Source organism: Phoenix dactylifera, unplaced genomic scaffold, assembly GCF_009389715.1.
Source record: "Phoenix dactylifera cultivar Barhee BC4 unplaced genomic scaffold, palm_55x_up_171113_PBpolish2nd_filt_p 000381F, whole genome shotgun sequence".
Taxonomy (NCBI): Eukaryota; Viridiplantae; Streptophyta; class Magnoliopsida; order Arecales; family Arecaceae; genus Phoenix; species Phoenix dactylifera.
In genome coordinates this window covers 96,202-114,903 of record NW_024067828.1, presented here as the reverse complement: position 1 = coordinate 114,903, position 18,702 = coordinate 96,202, and the positions used below count along the sequence as shown (strand labels likewise).

Sequence of the window (18,702 nt, the reverse complement as noted above, 5' to 3'; positions counted from 1 at the left end):
AAACTAGGATGGTTCAAATACCCATGTCTGAAAATTGAGACCCATAACCCTTAGTTTGTTCGACCACAATACAAGAGGTTTCATAGGTTGGCTAACAAGAAATGACCGAGGAAAATCTTATTTGGACATATCATGAAGAGCCGGGGCAACTTTCCATGCGGACAAACAGCATAAAAAGTGCCTATCTGAACATGATCTCGAGTTTCAGGCACACTTCCTTGATTTCGTTCTCATCTTCAGCTCATCAGCACATATGCGATGACTAGCTCATTGAACTTATCTAAGAAAGCACACCTATTCCAATTCCCCCGTTCTTCAAGGACCCAGCATTCTTGACCACAAAAGGCACATGTTATGAGAGGCCCATAAAGGGTCATAACTCTAGATTCAGTTAGCAGTCTGGTCCTCTAACGTGAAGCCATGTTGGAGCAAAAGCATTAGCACCAGAGAGCCACTTATGCCAATGTCATGATGATCTTCATGTTTTGTGCACTTTTGTCAATAGTTCAGCTTCCTGCATCTTGCAAGCCTGCCATTGCAAATTAAATATATAAACACCAAAAAGTACCTTTGCAAGAAACCCTTAGAAATACTACCACTAGGACAATCAGAAATCGTATACACCAAAAGGTGAGGACAAAAGCCTATCATGCGATCTTCAAACATCCTGCTCCCAACTGGCACAGTTGCTGTACAGTAATGCAAACTACTGAACTTCCTAAAACTAACACATGAACAAAATCCCATCAATGCTCGCAAGGACTATGAAAATCTGTCGAACATCTACTGTGAAACACAATTTTGCCATTTGTACTTAAAATTACATTTCCATTCATAGCGTGATAACCAACTTACAAGGCATATGATCATCCTATGTTTTCTAATCGCAGATGCAGGCAACTCAGGAAGAATTAAATGGGAAAAACAATACACCTTGGGCTACCATTTGCCTTCACTTAGCTCGCTAGAACATGAATTTCTATCATATTGAACCATGAAATCTATCCTGGAATGGCTGCCTATGAACAACACTGGAAACCTTTAACATTCACCTCACAAGCCAACCCATTTCACCCATTTGAAAGCTTTACCTACTTTGAAAGGAAGCTCATAATCTCTTGAAGCAGCAGGTTCTCTTCTTACTGCCTCTGGTTCAGACCACACATATACCCCACGTTCTTGCCAGCTTCCAGGAACAGTGTTGTCAAGGATCACAGCCACAAGAAATGCAATGACCATGTTGAATGACAGAAGTGTGTTCAAAACATAATTTACCTGACGAGAACACAAGTATAAGACAATTAGATCAGTGTATGCAACATGCTACAAAAGTTGGTCATGAATGAAATACAAACTCATCAAATGCTTTGGCAAAACATTTATCAACATATCTACAAAAAGAAGAGCACGGTAATAAATTGCTTCTCTATGGTCATCTGCATGTCTTCTTTATGGTTATTTGCGCATCAGCCCCACTAACAATAATGCAAGCGCCGAGGAAACCAAGACCATAAGCATTAGAATATATCAGTTTTAAGCATAAAACTAAGCACATTTTTGAGACTCTGCAAGGGAAGCCTCAGATTTGCCAGTAAATTGCCTTGTTCAGGGTGACCTGGAACTGGAAGGAAAGCAAGTGCAGTATTTTTCTGAATAATCCTTCCAGCACATTTCGAGTACTTCAAAACACAGTATTTTACTGATGTCTTGACAGATGCGGCCATGCATAGAAAAAAAAAGGGCAAGGCAAAACAAAATCCATATTTATCCTCAAAAAAAATTGAGAAAGAATTTGCGATCGTTGAGGAACTCAGCTATGGCAGAGTCTTCACAGAGAGTTTAATCAATCATATGGTCACTGAAATAGGATTTGTGGGTCTCATTTTGTTCTGGTGTTATGACTTGTGCTTATTTTTGATCCCTTGGTTTTTTAGCAACATCAGCTGCCACAATCTGCTAGCAGGAAAGGTTTGTTTTTTAGCACTATCTAACGTCATTCATTAGAGTAGCCATGGTGAATCTCTATATTAATGAGAAACCATCTTTTTCTCCAAACAAAAAATTATGGTGAATCTATTTTTCAGCATGGACTAGCCTGCGCTAGTGGGCACATCTAATTTTAGTTATTATTAAGGTTTAAAAATCAAATATTAATCTGATACCAGGGGTGGATATGGTATGTGCCATCACATGCCATACCGACCAATCAGACCGATTGGTAAGCTTTGAGATGACTGGTATTTTGTACAGCCTATTATGGCCTTTAAAATTATTCTTCTTTGCAGTTTTCTGATACTTTATTGTCTCAATGCTATATTTTTGCAAGAAATATGGTAGCAGTATCACCATAAGTGCCCTAATCATAATTTTCGACATGGTGAAGTTTTATATTACTAGTTTATTACATAATGTCATGTAACCTGCAACTAAAAACATATTGATAACATATATGTGTTAATGATCGAAACCAAAGACTCCCGGATTTCCCATGCTTCGATCATGGATTCATGCTCTACGGTATGAATTCAGTGATCAAAGACATTAGATCCACTAACAACAAAATCCCCACCTTATCTTTTCAATTAAACACTAAATAACCTTCAAAAAAATTCAAGAAATTGTAAAATAAGGGACTCGTAGAATGATTTATTAAACTAGAGTGATTTTTTCATAAATGTCCATGGTGCTTGCTTCAATCCCGCATTCCTTGCTTTCAAATCAACGGTTCTACCTCCCTCTTCTTGTTGCCATCTTCAAATGGTGGGAAGCAAAATTTACAAGTATAGAAAGGAACATCCCAAGGCTATCAGGCTGTCCCGCTTGGTTTTCCCCTAGTTCAGGCTCTGCATGGACCAAACCAAAGCAGTGCACCACATCCAAATTTATCAGGTGCCAATATGGGTGCATTGGACTGCCTTTTTATCACTTTTTGATGAAGGATTAGATATAGATGTGGAGAGAAGGGTTTATCACTGCTTTAAAAGGTTTCTCGAGACTACAACAGATAAAATTTGTTATTGGCAAGCCAAAATATTTGTTAAAATGAACTATCATGAAGTGTAAAAGTTGGAATTTTACCTCTCAATGATATGGATCACTATGGAATTTTATGATGCATAAATAGATAGGACTTGGAACATTTTTTATGAAAAATTTTATGGGAAGAGTGACATGAGTGGCACTGAAAATATAAGAGATAGGTGATAATTATATTTAGATTATCAAGTTCTTGCAGTTTTGAACTCACTAACCTAGTGCGACCCAATGTCAAGGCCCAGTCACAGGTGACCTGTCTAATTGTAGGTTAAATTGTGGATGGGCCAAATTATTCTTTCTTTTACTCCATTCCTCTACTTCTGCCAATGGTTTCTCTTATTCTAAGCGAAAAGAACCAAAACAGTGTTCACTTCCTTTCTTCAACTGATGGTTGCTCCCCTTTTGAGCCAAAATAAAAATAATAGAGGAAGATGAGAGTAGAAGAGAGAAGAGGACTATCAGACCTTCTCCCAACTCAAGTAATCACAGGTTTCCTCCTCCAAAGATCACTGACCCTCCTCCCAACTCAAGCGACAATGGGAGTCATCCTCCATGGATCAGACAATGATTGATGTCAAAGTGTTCACTGCCATGGTTCTCGTGGATGATGAAATATTCCATCAATGATCCAGTGACAGATTGCTTCACCATGGATCTGACAAAGGTAGGTCTATCTGCCACTGATTTGGTGACGACGAACTGTCCACCATAAATCCAATGACGGCAGACTCCAACTATCATGTCCCACAATGTCCTCCTCCATGGATCTAGAATAACTCCTTCCTCCTCTTTCCCTTTCACCTTTTTTGTCCCTCTTTTTAGAATTTTTTTAATATATTGAACTGGATGGCTGAAACCATTTGAACTCGTCCTGGTCAAGTGGTTCAATCATTCAACCATTCAACCCATCTGGTCCAACAGGCTTTCCAAAATTCTAAGATTTTTGGTGCCTTGATCTGGTAGAGCTTCTGCATGACAATGTCAAACCATTTTTCCCAAAATTCCAAGATTTATAGTCACCAAATCTAGTGAAGCTGATGGGTGATGGTTTTGATAGGTTGACTCCTGGGCCTTTAAACACTGGCTCTGGGACTGAAATATGATCCAAAAAGGTATGACAACATTTGTAACTCGCTATCAACCTACCAGCCTTCCAATATGAAGTAGATACTTAGCCAAGGCATCTTCAAACAAGTGAGAGCTAGTTATGAAGCTTAAAAGGCAAGTTGGTAGGTGATGAGACAATCTTCTTGCTTACACAATCTAAGCATATGCAAGTTGGGATTGGCCTACAAGATTCCCTGAAACTTGGGAGAACTGATGATTACAAGGAATTGCTTTAAATTAAGTAGGATATAACTTAGTTTGACAAATCTATTGATATCATCCTCCACAAGACAACAAATGCTAAAAGCATCATTCTAATATAACTATTCATGACTAAGAGTTAACTAAAAATTGCATCAACATATAATAAAAAATAGTGTAAACCAGCATTAAATGAGTTGTTTATGTATGCCAAATCAAGCTTCATATACTAGAGCTCTCTGCCAATCAAGGGAATCAAAAATGCTAACGTTTGAAGTAGAATGTCATTAACAGTTATTGTTAGAGTTACAATGATTTTTTTAGGGTGTTAAAGTACAAAACAGTACTTATCAAATTTTGGATTCTTAACCTTGAGCTGTGAACATTTATTTGATCAACATTAGGTATGATAGGTTTGCTATTGTGCTGACAGAAAACGTACTGTGACAGCAAAATGTAGGGCCATCAAGTTTCCCTTCTTTTGGTGCTATGTTCTGTTATGTAGCATCAAAATGTCCAAAACCAATTGCACTCGCTTCCTTGGATAGGGAATGAAACTGCAGACTGCTTAAAAAGTGCTTCCAATTTCTGAAACTCAATATATAAAATATGTAATTGACATTTCTCTGGACATTTCCATCTTCTGAGCAAATGCATTACTATCTCATAAATATCTAGTCCTTTAACCATCCATGATAGCTCCAACACTCTGGCTATCTATGACTTGTTAAGATGCAAGCAAAGGCTCCAAAACAAGCCTCATAATCAGAAACTAGGAGTGCCGTAAACTAGATTATCCGATGTTTAACTGCAGTAACTAGATGTCCAATTGGTGGTAAAGGCGCTCTTGTCAACAAGAATTACAACATCTCAACCTGAGAGAACAAGAGAATTGTCATGTTATTAGCATCAGTCATTCCCACAAATTTTCATCATCTTTCCAATGCATGCTTCAAGAAAATGATAAACATCACAAATCCACACTGCTAGCTTCCAAAGAATTCATCCAACCATCAAACCTACGTATTTTGTCTAAAATCAGAATCCCTGTCTACATCAAACATCATTTGGACACATTAAAATTCCTGCCTTTCTACAGCACATAGAAGCCAAATCCAAAACTAATAACTCCTTTTGTTTGACTTTCACAACCAGATTCCAATTATCCCAAAATTATTCAAAGTCAGATCACTATTTCCTGCATAAGACAAAGAATATTATATGTTTATTGGGGAGAAAAAGAACAGCATGAAAATCAGCTAGATATATTCCTACAAACAATTAATTGTTGGTCCCAGGCATTTCTTACATTCAAGATAGAAAAACACTGAGAAAATATAAATTTCTTCCTTCATAATTAAAATTAAAAGCAATAAATTGAATTTTATATAGCTTAGAGGTGGTTTATGAGAAAGTTGACAACATACCCCTCCAAATCCCGTCTGGAAAGGTCCATGAGATGCAACAATATATGGCTGGAAGTAACTTTGCACGGAAGAGTTTGCATTAGGAACAAGACCGTATTGCTGAAAGTAAGCAGGTATAGATAAGGAGAAAAACAATGAGAGCCCAACTATGATATTATTTCTGGAGCTTCCTGTCTCACTGTAACGGAGATTTGACAGGCCCAGAGCAGCAAGCATGGCCCACATAAAGCAAAGAAGAGCAGCAACCATTACATCAGGGATAGAAGCAATAAATCCTCCAACTTTACCTGTATGCATTAGAGACAATCGAGCAACGCATAAGGGCATACATAATTTGTTAAGAAGATAACATTAAAAAAGCAGGAAGAGAGACTATAATAAATTGAAAGAAATATAATACAGTAAGATCACTCCCATCTCAGTTAATTTTCATTCTTCATGAGCAATTTGGTCAGTCAACTGTTGAAAATATAAACTGAAAGATAACAGAACCACTGCTTACCAACAAATGATAACAGTATCAGAATGACGGCACCCAACTCAACTGCTCTCCGGCTACCCATTTTGGTTACAGCAATGGTGTGCACATTTTCTGTAAGGGTTGTCGACCCAACTCCTGTTCCCCAGACACCAGCTAAGACACTAGAGACACCTTCCATACCAATTCCCCTGCTGAGTACCCCAGCTGTTGGGGGTCTTGATGCCACCAATAGAGATGATGCATGGTATGAACCAACCTTGAAAAAGAAATGACATGATATTGTTAGAAAAGATGAAAGAAGTTTCTATGTTTCTCTTTTCAGAAATTAACATGGTAAGTAGGAGTGGCTTTTATTATCCTAATGCATCAAAATACAACTCCAAACAGAAAAAAGTGGCAAGGCAATAGTCTAACCTCAAGACTCTGAATGGTTCTCATGAAACTCTCTGGTGTTGTATTGGCTATGCTATTATGTTATTGGTGCAAATGTTGAAAGAAAACAGATGAGTTGCTTACACAACAAAGACCCTCAAATGTTGCATTAGGCAATACAAATTAGAGTAGCCGCTGCATAAACTGCTGTAACCATCTAGCCTTTTCCCAACTACCTAACGTCAACTTTATGGATCCTCATTTACCAAATATTCCTATTTAAGGCCACATCTCATGTTTATTTTAGGATCTCCAGATCCTTCCTCACAACCTTCATCCATGTTGCCTAAGGTCTTCTCCTCCTTTTCATATTGTCTTCGGCACAAACCGAAGTACTTTTCTTATTATATCTCCTCGCATCTTCGTTATTCATGTCCATTACCATCTCAATCGATTTTATTAACTTATGCAATTCCTACCGTTCCTCTAATATATTTAATTGTTATTTTATCTTTTTTAGTTTTACCATATATCCATCTTAGCATTCTCATTTATGCTATACTCACTTATTTTCATATACTTTCTTAATTGCCCAACACTCTGACCCATACAACATGACAGGCCTTACTGTTAGTATATAAAATTTTCTTTAGGTCTCCAAGATACACGCTTATTACATAATATTCCAGATGTACTTCTCCTTTTCATCCAACCAATATAGCCGTTACAAAATCTGATACAAATTATTAGCATTAATTTATATGATTGTCTGCAAAAGTAACAAGAATAAGCAACCTATATGTTTATATATATATATATATATATATATATATATATATATATATATATATATATAAGAGCAAAACAATTTGCCTCTCCACCAAAATAATGATCTAAATTCAACATTACAAAAATTCTTTACATAAACAACATTTTCCTGATCTCAACACAGATCTCCACGATTATAAGGAAAAATAACCTAAGTTAAACTTGTAAGCATTCATGGCTTATCTTTTACTAGTCTTAAATTTCTTCACTATACTTGCCTATCTACTACTGTATAAAGAGAAATCTTGGAGTTAGACACGCAAGACTGGACTCCAGAAGCGAAACCGCCATATATGGGACCCTCACTCTAAATATCCATGGACACATGAAGCATGATTCCAGAAGCATGGAAGCTAAAGTCTATCACACTTTTTTTTTTTACCTCTCAAGAAACACCTTCTGAACCCCATCTTTCTCCATGCTGCAACCACACTCCCCCTTCCCCACCCCCACCCTCTCTCTTGGCTCCCTTTTTTATTTGATATACAAGCATGAAGTACTAGTTATTCCTAAAGGACAGAATATGTATTTGAAAGGTAATATAGTTCGTATAGTTGTTATGCCACTCGCCACCCAGCCAATGTCCTCATGCTTGAATTCTCAATTTTTGCTCAAATCATGTTACCATGTGACAACTATGATTGCCTCAACCTTATTATAGGTTCAAGCTTTGTATCATAAGTTCAATCTATATTTAGAAATTATGTCTTTCATCAATGATAAAAAACTGAAAATTCTTCGAGAAAAAGTTTTGTAAACAAGATGGTACAAGAGAAAGAGTGTCCACAAATAATTAACATCATACAAAGACACCATTGTTGACGTGAAATGGAGTCAGATACCAATTAATATAGTTCATACTAGCTGGTTGGTGCAAGTACTAGCTATGACTGGTCCACTATTTCATGATGTAGAAGTATCCGGTGCAAGAAACAATCCTTCACAAAATGCAAGAAGTTACATGAGCTCCAAGTAAAAATGAAGTTAACAGACCAATTTTATTTTAAAATAGATAGCAACCCAGTCCACAATGTCAAATTATCTTCCGTAGTAATTAGTAGACAAATAGTGCTGTCATAAAGTCCAGCCTCTGGTATTCCATTTCTCATTTACAGAATTATATCTCTTGATTCTTGAAAGAGTACAGACATATTATTTTCATAAGGATGCATAGGTTTCAGTATTCAAGATTTTCTTAGGGTATTGCTTATCTATGAGAAAATAATTTAACCGTGGAAATTTTAATTACCAAAGTACTAGTAATTTGTATCTCTCATTTAAACCTTCTATCACTGCTAACTTTGCAAAGCAAGTTCTGTTGCACTGACTTGTACCGATCGCATCATATCCGATAGGGTACATGTACAGTACCGAGGCTCGGTTTGGTATATAGTCAAATCAATCTATAACAATCTGAATTGAGCAGAATTACCCCATACTATACAGTGCCTCCCAAAATCAGGGTGCATATTTTATCATACCGACCAATACTGCCCGATTTTAGATGGTTCCATGATAAAAAGTAAGAGAAAAGGAGGTCGGGAATGTATACTGTACCGATCATACTGTATCGAACCGGTAACGTAGAAAAATGATACTTAGTACTGAGATTGCAGAATGTAACAAGTTATATTGTACATCATTCAACTTACAGCATTGTCTCTTATGAAACTGCCAAAAATCACGATCCATTCATTCGGCACATATTCTCTTCCAGGGGTTGCTTCATCGTGTTCATCCAAAGCGTCAATAATGACAAATATGTTGGTCATAACTTTTAAAACATTAGGAGTTGTGGGCATACTCAATTCAATGTCCAAACACAACAAAAAACATAGCAAATATTTTCAAGTACATGTATCATGCTTGTGTAAAATTGCAGAGCTACAGAAAAACATTAAATTTTAGCTATGATATGGTGGACATGATTGTCTATGTCATGTTTCACATACACTTCTAACACATTATTAATATGCGTTGACCATACATGTCCTAGATGGTTTATTACTTAGAAGCACTGTCCCAAGGCAATATTACCTTGGGTTGACAATGTAGATAAGCAGAAGAGAGATACTCTGTCTTGCAACATGAACACGAGAGTTGTGATAACATTTCAAACTACAATTTCTATGACCATACTAAGCATGAAACTGCATCAAGAAAATTCAAATAGGAATATTTTCTTCACCTCACAATGGATCAAGCATGGAGGTTGCTGAGATTGTCAGTAAATGCATCAACTTCTGTGCATCAAAATTCTCCATAAGCACTTGATTAGAGATTCCATCCTACATCAATTTGGGGGACCCTTGGCACAACAATATGGTTGCTCAATTGTAACCTAGAGGTTACAGGTTCAAAATACAGAAATAGTCGCCCCGTAAATAGGGGTAAGGTGCGTATATCTGACCCTCCTCAGACCCGCAATGGTAGGAACCTCACCTCGTACACTAGGCCGCTTTTTTTCTTTAACAACGTTAGAAGGTAAGCTAGAATTACAATACACGAAGTTATATTTAATATTCTCTATATTCTCTGTTTGATTGTAAATTCTTTCCGCAATCCACAATCATTCACTCAATTCCACATATAATACACCGATTTTGGTCATCATAAGTGGAACATGAAAAACTAGTAATGGCCAGTCTTGCACTTAATTAGCATTTTCTAGGTAAACAGATAATGCATGCAGACCTCTCCATGATATATGCAGTGCAGGAGTTATTCTACTAGTGCTAAGCATCTTGACTATAAAGACAAGCAGATGCTGGAAGTCAAGGGTTAGCATTTCTATTTTACCTAAACATTAATAGTTCGTTGTGCTAGATCACGACTGACTTTGCCTTATTTCCATAATTATAGCAAGAACTCATGGTTTGAATAAGTTGTACAATATCCATGGTGCTAGTTAGGATGACACAGAAAGACATAGTGACAGACTGACTGGGCAAACAAAGGGTAGACATAGTAATATTAGCTTGGTAATCACTGGAATTACCAGTATGATTAGTATTAATTAATATCACAATCATTAAAATAAACACTAAAATATTTAATACAAGTAAAAGATAAATCAAGTTAAAAGGAAAAAAAAACATACCGAATCAACTGATGCAATGATGGATACTGCACACATCACGAGGGCCATTTTCCAGTTAAAAAGAGGTGTTCCCCATTGCAATGGATATGGAAATCTAAACCACGGTGAAGAACTTAATGCATGAGATGTATCAACACGACAATGTTTCATCCTGGGTACATGTTTCCTGCAGTAAGCTGACACAGTATTTGAGGGAGGTACATTAATATCACAACCTTTATAGCTATAAACTCCAGTTTCCGTGAGAAGAAAAGTGATAGCCCATGTGATTGCCAGACCCAGTGGAACCTGTAAATGACACAGCAAAATAGTTACAAAATGTTGATGAAATTTTGCCATAATAATTTATTCTTTAGAATATGCATGGAGTGGAAAATTTGAGCATGCTAAAGAAATTCAACAACTAGCAGTTGTCTGCAACATCTTACCGCATAGACTAAAAATATACGATGGCCAAATATTCGTATCTTCCGAAGATACTGCAAGCAGAATGTTAAGGTATATAAGAAATTCTGGCACACATACCAGTAAAAGGCAGATACCAAATTTGAAACATTAACAGGACATAGTATAAATTTCATAATCAAATTGAATAGCAGAAATATTGAGGAAATCTATGCCCTAAAGTGACATAGTATAGATTCCATAACTAAATTGAGCTGCAGCAAAATTAGAGGAAATCTATGTCCTACTCACAAGTGAAAAAATAACAACAAGCAATATCTGCACTACACCGATCTCCAGACATGTTCCCACTCGAGTAAAACCATAACTGAAAAAGGAAAGTCCAATAGCTGCAATTGTTGGAGATACAACAACAGGATTGATCAACCTGAAACAGACAATTGAGGGGGAATAAGTTACAGTATGGCAACATGCCAGTGCAGAGAAAGGTGCAAAATGCTTTAGGAGCACATTAACAACAAAAGTGGAATTTAAAGAAAGTTTATAAATAGACAAATAGTCACAAAATATATACATGACATCATCTTATGAAATAGAGATGATTTTATGCAGTAAACCTACCAGTGTAGAACTGTGAAGCGTGAACACTGATTGATATGTGCCAAAGAATATGTTTAGTTAATTGTGAATTATCTATGTTCTGCGCTTAAGTTCATGATCAAGTGATTATACGCTTAATGGCTATCCTTCCTACAGTGGTGGAGCCAGGTTTCAGCTCTTGGGGCAATAACCTCTAGAAATAGTCCAAATAAATTGTCAATATATGCTCTTTTGCTTATATTTGGAATGTAATCTTCTCAAAAGAAATAGCAACATTAAAAGGAAAGAAAAGTCATACCTAAGGAGCTTCTTTATTGAATTGTTGCTATAATGTCATAGAATCATATGTTGGAACATCAGATAAAAGATAAGAGATACAAAACAAAAAAATCCTTACAAAGGTTTCAAGTTCTAAGACTTCTCCCTCTAAAGCATAGTCAATATAGAAAAAGAGAAAACATTGATAAAAAAACGAGAAAATTTTAAAAAAACAATAGATGCTTAATATACGGGCATTAGGAAGTCTTTGGATCTTAATACTATTCTTCCAATCTTTCCCCCCTCTTTTGTTTTTATCTCCAAATCAAAATGATCAAAATAGTTATGGAAGATGTGGGTACTCAAACTCATTAACTCTGATGCATGAGGAATCAGTTGCTACTTTTGCTACTATACTACGAGAAGGTTTAACAACTGATCATGACCAATGATTTGTCATTGAATAGTTGTGATTAAATGAAGAAAATTCTTTACGATCAAGCATAAAATAGTAAGTTTCCACCTGTTGTACTTGGTAATGGATCCATCCCACACAGGTCCTGGAGACATATTTCATAATAATAGGGTGGCAATAATATCCTTATCAGAAAACAGAACATTTATCTCCAAGCCCCCATGATTTTTTCCCCTTTTGGGGGTGGGGGGTGGGGCCATAATTAGTAAAAACCCAAAAATATAAGGGCGAGTTGGGGGTGGGGTGGGGTAATTGCCCCCTTGCTGCCCTTTGGCTCCGTTGTTGCCTTCCTCCAGATCTGATTATAATTTCTCAAAAACAATTAGAAGTGACAATGAACACTTTTAGTCACCAAAATAGCTTCAAGATATACAATATTAGTATCATTTCCAAGCAAGGATTCAAGACCCGACACCAACACCCATCCTAGTTTGGTCTAGGTTGGTAGGGTACTGAAGTGCTTCCATCCCAACATTGCGAATTGGCTAAAACCCGATACAGTACCTGGACACTTACAAAAAGTTTTCTGGTTTTCTATTGCTTATGGGTTTTTTCTAAAGATTTGTAATATCTTTTTAGCATCTTAAATAAACTTCTTGAGCCTCTTGAATAGATACAGTACCAGGACAACCCTTTCTCTCTTCCCTTCCTCTCCTTCCTCTCTCTCTCAATTCCCTCCCATGACAAAAACTAAGGACAAAGAAGAGCCATCAAGGCTCTCTTTTTCTGTGAGCAGACCTGGTTGTCCTAGTTGGTACAAGGTGACCAGCCAAGCGAACTAGCTTATCCTGACCAGTAACAATAGGGGCAGCCAAGGCATCCAAATCCATGAGTGAACAGGTGTCCCGATGGCATCTCGGGTGCCGGTCTCTCATCACAACAGTACTCATGCAAGAAAGCCTCCACACTACTGGAATCCCCAGATTCCATACACTCTGCCCGCTTGCCTGGAGAAGGGTATTAGAGTAAGCACCAATATCAGCTAGAAATGAATCCTTGACTTAAAATTTTGGGGTATTCATCCTTTTTATACAAGCATCATGACCACTTCACTTCGTTCTTTGTATATATCAAAACATCCCTAGTAAAACTTAAGTGTTTTGGTACAGCTCTAAGATCACTAATTTAAACATCATCCCATGCTCAACTAGAGACCTGGCTTATTTATCTCAAGTCCATTAAACTATTGTACCTCTTGCTTTGCATTCATTTTGTGTATCTTTGGTGTCTTCTACTCTCGTATGACCTTCCAATGAAAATCCTTACACGAACCATCTCATCAACACATTGCTAGTGCTTTTGAAGATGTGCAAAAATGGCAGCGCTATTTAGGGCTTAAAAAATCAAGCCTCCTAATGATATCAACAATCATTCTAGAGAAATCACTGGTTTATGGTTAACATCTACTAGTTAGAATATCAACTTTATGCATGCAAGGTTGGGTGACTAACTGGGCTTGGGTATTTTCCCCTACATATCAACATGAATATTCTTTTGTTCAAAATGAAGCAGCAAGATTATTGTAAGACAAAGTTTAATAAAAATGTAAAGAAAAAACATTTAAGAAGTTTAGCTTGTAAAGCACCGTATACTAGAAGAAAACATCAATCTTTAGTCATGATCCTAATCTCAAGTGCTAGGATGTAGAAGAAAACTATGGAGCTCAGATTAAAATAAAGTTATATAGATGAGAATGGAGAGGAAAATGCTAAGCTACATCAATGGCTTGAAATAGAAGCTAAGTTTATGGAAAAGAGCCAAAGCATACGGATATAAAGAGGAGCATGCTATGACATGACACAAGTAATTTGTTATTTAACTTCACCCATCAGAAATTGAGTATGAAGCAATTTAAATTTTAAACTTAAACTTGCATGGTGATGCCATTTCCCATGTTCTGAGTAGTGGGTTACAATTGCAACTACATTTTGCCACACACTTTTGCAGTTATCTTATGCCCCCCCCCCCCCCCCCCAATATTTTGACTTTGATATCCATGTCCATGTATTTATGACTTGACCACTGTACTGAGTTGGTTACCTCTCTTTCTTTTAGTGGAGGCCCTGTTACTACTAGTTGTTGCATGTGGTTGAGAGATTATTGAAAGTTTCTATTGATCATCCAGTTGGCAAATTTTCCATCTTTCCATCACTAATCTCAACTTCAAGCTGCCAAAGTTATACACTTCTGCCACTTATTATTCTATGATTAATAGCCATAAACACTTCCATGCCACTCATGACAATTACAAGATTATATCAGCTCAAACCTTTTAATATTTACACTAAATTGTAATGTTCCACATTCCTATATGATTGAAGTCAGAAATATTTTCAAGCATTCCAAATTAAGTTCAATACACATATGCATGGCTAAGTTGAGAAAAATATTACAGCAATCTTTGAATGACATAATCAAGGATTATACAATATACATATATGTGCATGTATGTATATAAGTTGAACTACATACTTTATTTTAATTTCTTGAAGGAGTTAATGGTTTTTAAATCAATGATAGGCCATTTAAAGTCAAGATCTAAACTGTTGAACATGATCTTCACTACAAAAAATGCCTAGAAAACAAAAAAAATCATATATTTTGGTGGTCTCTAACCTATACATCAAGTCGATACAAAAATGAACAGTATCAATTGCACTAATATAGTAAAATATAAATTGAAAACCCACCATGAATCATGATCTACATATTTTAAAATATAGGATATTCAAGTTCGCTAGGTTTCGATCCTTTGATCGTAATAAAACATAGTATCATGGTATTAAAATTGTCATTTTGATACCTACTTGATGATTAGGTTAGCAACCATCGACATACATCAATTTTGGTTTGCAAATATTTTCCTTGTATAGTTTAGATCATGTTCAGCATTTGCATCTTAAATTTGGATGGTACATTATAGATTTTAAATCACTAACTCCTTATAAGGAGATGAAGTAAAGAGTATCGTCCATCTCTTATACATGTGCATAGACAATGTACATATGTGTGTGTACATATGTGCATATATACATGTGCATAAGTCTGTAAACACACACACACACTCACACAAATATATATATATATATATATATATATATATATATATATATATATATGTATATGCATATAAATACTCATATACAGAGAGATTTTGTAGTCAAGTTAAAATATTGAAATTTAACTGTTTCTCATGCTAAAGCCAATTTATTCGTCCAAGTATTAGTTAGATTAAGCTTTAGATTAACCAAAAATGGAAGGTTTAATAGGTAATTTATGTTGATCAAATGTCTCTAACATAGATGAAGATAAAAAGCATCACAAATAAATCAGCACAAGGATGGAGAATCGTACCTTAAAAGCAAAGACATAAGCCCACTATATCCTATTATTGCTTGAAATGCTGAAGATATGATTAAAGCTCCCTGGAGCTCCTTCATTATGTGCTTAAAATTCTGCAGTAAATATAGAATGTTAAGTTGAAAACAGATTCTACTCATAGTAAAAAATTTATATAGTTAAAAAAATAAATTTCTGGCTATTCTCAATCCTATTTTTTGCATCATGACTTATTTTGCACTTGACAACTTTGCAACTCAGCCATTTACAAGCCAATATTTATATGCTTCCCTCTACTTAGAAAATTAATTTCAGTGGCATTTTAGGCAAAAAGTTATTCAATGATGTGTGCATTCACATCACAGAATTGCTCATTACATCTCTTTGAAAACTTAAGTTACACACTCTGCCAGTTTCTTCAGCTTAACATAGAACTGGTTATAACAAGGTTATAAGTTGATTGGTTGTTACCAAGTTCTTCTGGCCTGACAGATAATGCTGAATTTAATATTTAAAATGTTGATGGCCTTAGGATGTAAAAGGACAAAAAAGTGAAGTTGCCAATTAGTGATGCAGAAGCATACATTCCCATTCAGACCCTGGAACTCTGGAGAGTTGATTATTGCCAGTGCCGGAGCCAGATACACAAAAGATGGACCCTGTATCAGTGGTAGTCTTGTCCCAAAGAAAGTGTGCAGTAATGTTGTCACACCTGAGATGAAAAGCACTGTTGATACCACTGCCGCGGTATCCTCCTGCAAGATTATGCATATATTCAGACAGACTCTACAGACCATTAAAAGGGATTGCTGTAAGAAAACATAAGAAAAGGAATTCCACAAAATAATATTGCTCACATAGGTGCCGCCCATTGCCGGTACTATGACCAGTGGGATCAGAATCAAGGAGCCCAGTATAGAGAGATAGTGTTGGAATGCATAGAAGATAATTGGAACTGTAAATTAGAAGCACACAAATTAAAAATTAAAAGCTCAGCATTGACTAAGAGAACTAACAAGACCAGCTTGGGAGATCAGAACCAGAGATGTGAAGTATGGAACCCTCACCAAGTCCGGGAGAATCTCTCAGCTCGTACTTAATATGTGCCTGCCGTGACGCGAAGCCCTCCTCCTCCTCCTGGAGCTGTGGCAATGTGACAGCCTCGTCCTCCCTTCTCTGCCTCCGAGGTGGAGGAGGCGGGGGATCAGACCGGACCGGGCCGTTGAGCCCCGAAACCCCATTCTTTCCCCCACCGTCCGAATCCCTCCCCTTCCTCGCCGTCTGATCTGCCGGCACAAGGGCCGCTCCCCTCTCTCTGTTTTCGGACTCCCCATTGGCCGGAGTAGCAGTGGCAGCGGCGGCAACGGGAGGTGGAGGGAGAGTAGTGGTGTGGCTACGTCCAGACTCCAGATCCAGACTAGTTTCGCGTTCCTTGGGCTTGGGAAGCGCAATCTGGCCGGAATTGCTGACGTCGGACTCCCCGGAGACCCTTCCCTTAAAGCCGGTTCGCTTGGCCCAGGACAGCGGCGCCGCCGGGGTGGAATCAGGCGCGGGCGGCCACGGCCCTGGCCGCAGCCGCCGCGGTGGCTGGGCGTTGTTCGCCATGCCTACCAGCGCATCAACCCGGCGAGATCCGTCGTGGCGGCGGCGGCGGCAAGTCGGAACCCTCCCCGCTGGAGGCTCCCGGTTTCTGGAGCAACAAAGAACAGAGCGGAGATAGAAGAGAGAGTGTGGGATTCCTGCTCTCTTCTTGGAGATGGCTAGGGTTTGAGGGACGGTTGGGGGCTTGTGCTGAGCTGCGACTGAGAGTGAGATGAGGGGTGAGAGCTGGCGGTGCGATGGAGAAACGCCAAAAAAGTGATTGGAGAGAGCGTGGTGTGGGGTGCGACGGTCGGAAGCCCGTTTTCGATTGAAACGGTCTAAGTGGGTTGGCTTCAGTTAAAATCCACCGACCTAATGCTGTGAGTCTTTGTATACGATATCTATGAGCTAATATGGCACACGCACGGTGCACGCGAGGGGAAGGATAGACCAAGTTATGATTTTTATCTTCCATCTTGATGGGTTATACAACCACCTATAAAAGGAATACAAGCAATGATAGTAGTAATCTATAATTACTACTACATTAAAGGAAAGTGTTAAGCTCTTTGGTGCATGCCATATATGGAATGCTAAGTACGACGTGTGTCATATATCTCTAACGTGACGTGTCAGCTATTTAGGCCGAATGGAGCAGTTGGGTGCAAATCAAGATTAGTGGACCAGCTCCATCTTGGATTTATCCATACCTCCGTCATGCCCCCATACACCTCTCACCACTCTCCTAATCCCCCCACTCCCACTCTCATTCCCTCCATATGCAAAAGACAACGAGTGCATGGTCGCCCGTATGGATGAGCGTGACTTGAAGAAGGGAGGGATCCCCCCGCCCCTCCTCTCTATCCGAACACCACCACCACCACCGCATTCTCCCCTCCCATATATGTATCCTCCCTCACCACCGTCCATTCCCTCTCTTTCTCTCACTCTACCCCAAGGTAAGAGTTTCTCTGTTTATCGATTTTTCGGATTGTTACTAAGTTTTTCTTACTTCATTTTTGTCTCTGTACATATAGTACATATATTTTTAATAAGAAAGGAGGCCATTGCCAAGCGTAAGGCACCGATGGAGGACTCCTCGTCAGCATTTCCTAAGAGGTCGTGTGAGACTTCGCCCCCTTATTTGGCTTAGGGCGCAACTGCAACCACCTTGGCCTCTCAGGTCAATCGGACTCTGTATGGAGCCCCCCAAGCAGATACTAAAGTGGAGACCTTGTCGACTCCTTGATCCATTCCTCCTGAAACATCGACGTCGCCCCCACGCCCAATTTCTAAGGAGGAGGTCCACCACCTAATCGTGAAATCTTTTGCCTCAGCTTTGACAGACCTAAAGATAGCCTAAGAGCTGATTAGGGGGATCTTTCTCCCTCCTAACCAGAAAAGATTGGAGGATGGGAATGCGAGGAGCCTCTTTGTTGGGGCTTTCCAAGCTGATGCCAAGTTGAGCACCATCTTATATTCTCTCGATCAT

The 18,702-nt window shown here is 38.1% G+C and overlaps 1 protein-coding gene across 1 annotated transcript; it reads right to left on the bottom strand.

Moving 5' to 3' along the window:
* Positions 1-750: 750 nt before the first annotated feature.
* Positions 751-17,531, bottom strand: LOC103722517 (nucleobase-ascorbate transporter 12). Its single transcript, XM_039118586.1, has 10 exons — positions 16,697-17,531; positions 16,487-16,584; positions 16,214-16,384; positions 15,645-15,745; positions 11,249-11,384; positions 10,981-11,031; positions 10,553-10,840; positions 6,274-6,508; positions 5,772-6,058; positions 751-1,275 (listed from the first exon to the last, which is right to left on the bottom strand). Exons 1-10 carry the CDS (start codon positions 17,232-17,234, stop codon positions 1,054-1,056), a joined length of 2,127 nt encoding a protein of 708 aa, XP_038974514.1. The 5' UTR covers positions 17,235-17,531; the 3' UTR covers positions 751-1,053.
* Between the last annotated feature and the right edge of the window lie 1,171 nt (positions 17,532-18,702).

Coding starts and splice junctions, on each gene's coding strand:
- LOC103722517 (XM_039118586.1), bottom strand. CDS start 17,234: ATGGCGAACAACGCCCAGCCACCGCGGCGGCTGCGGCCAGGGCCGTGG. Junction 16,585..16,696: donor GAGAGATTCTCCCGGACTTG/GTGAGGGTTCCA, acceptor TCTAATTTACAG/TTCCAATTATCTTCTATGCA. Junction 11,032..11,248: donor TTGTTGTTATTTTTTCACTT/GTGAGTAGGACA, acceptor TTCTGCTTGCAG/TATCTTCGGAAGATACGAAT.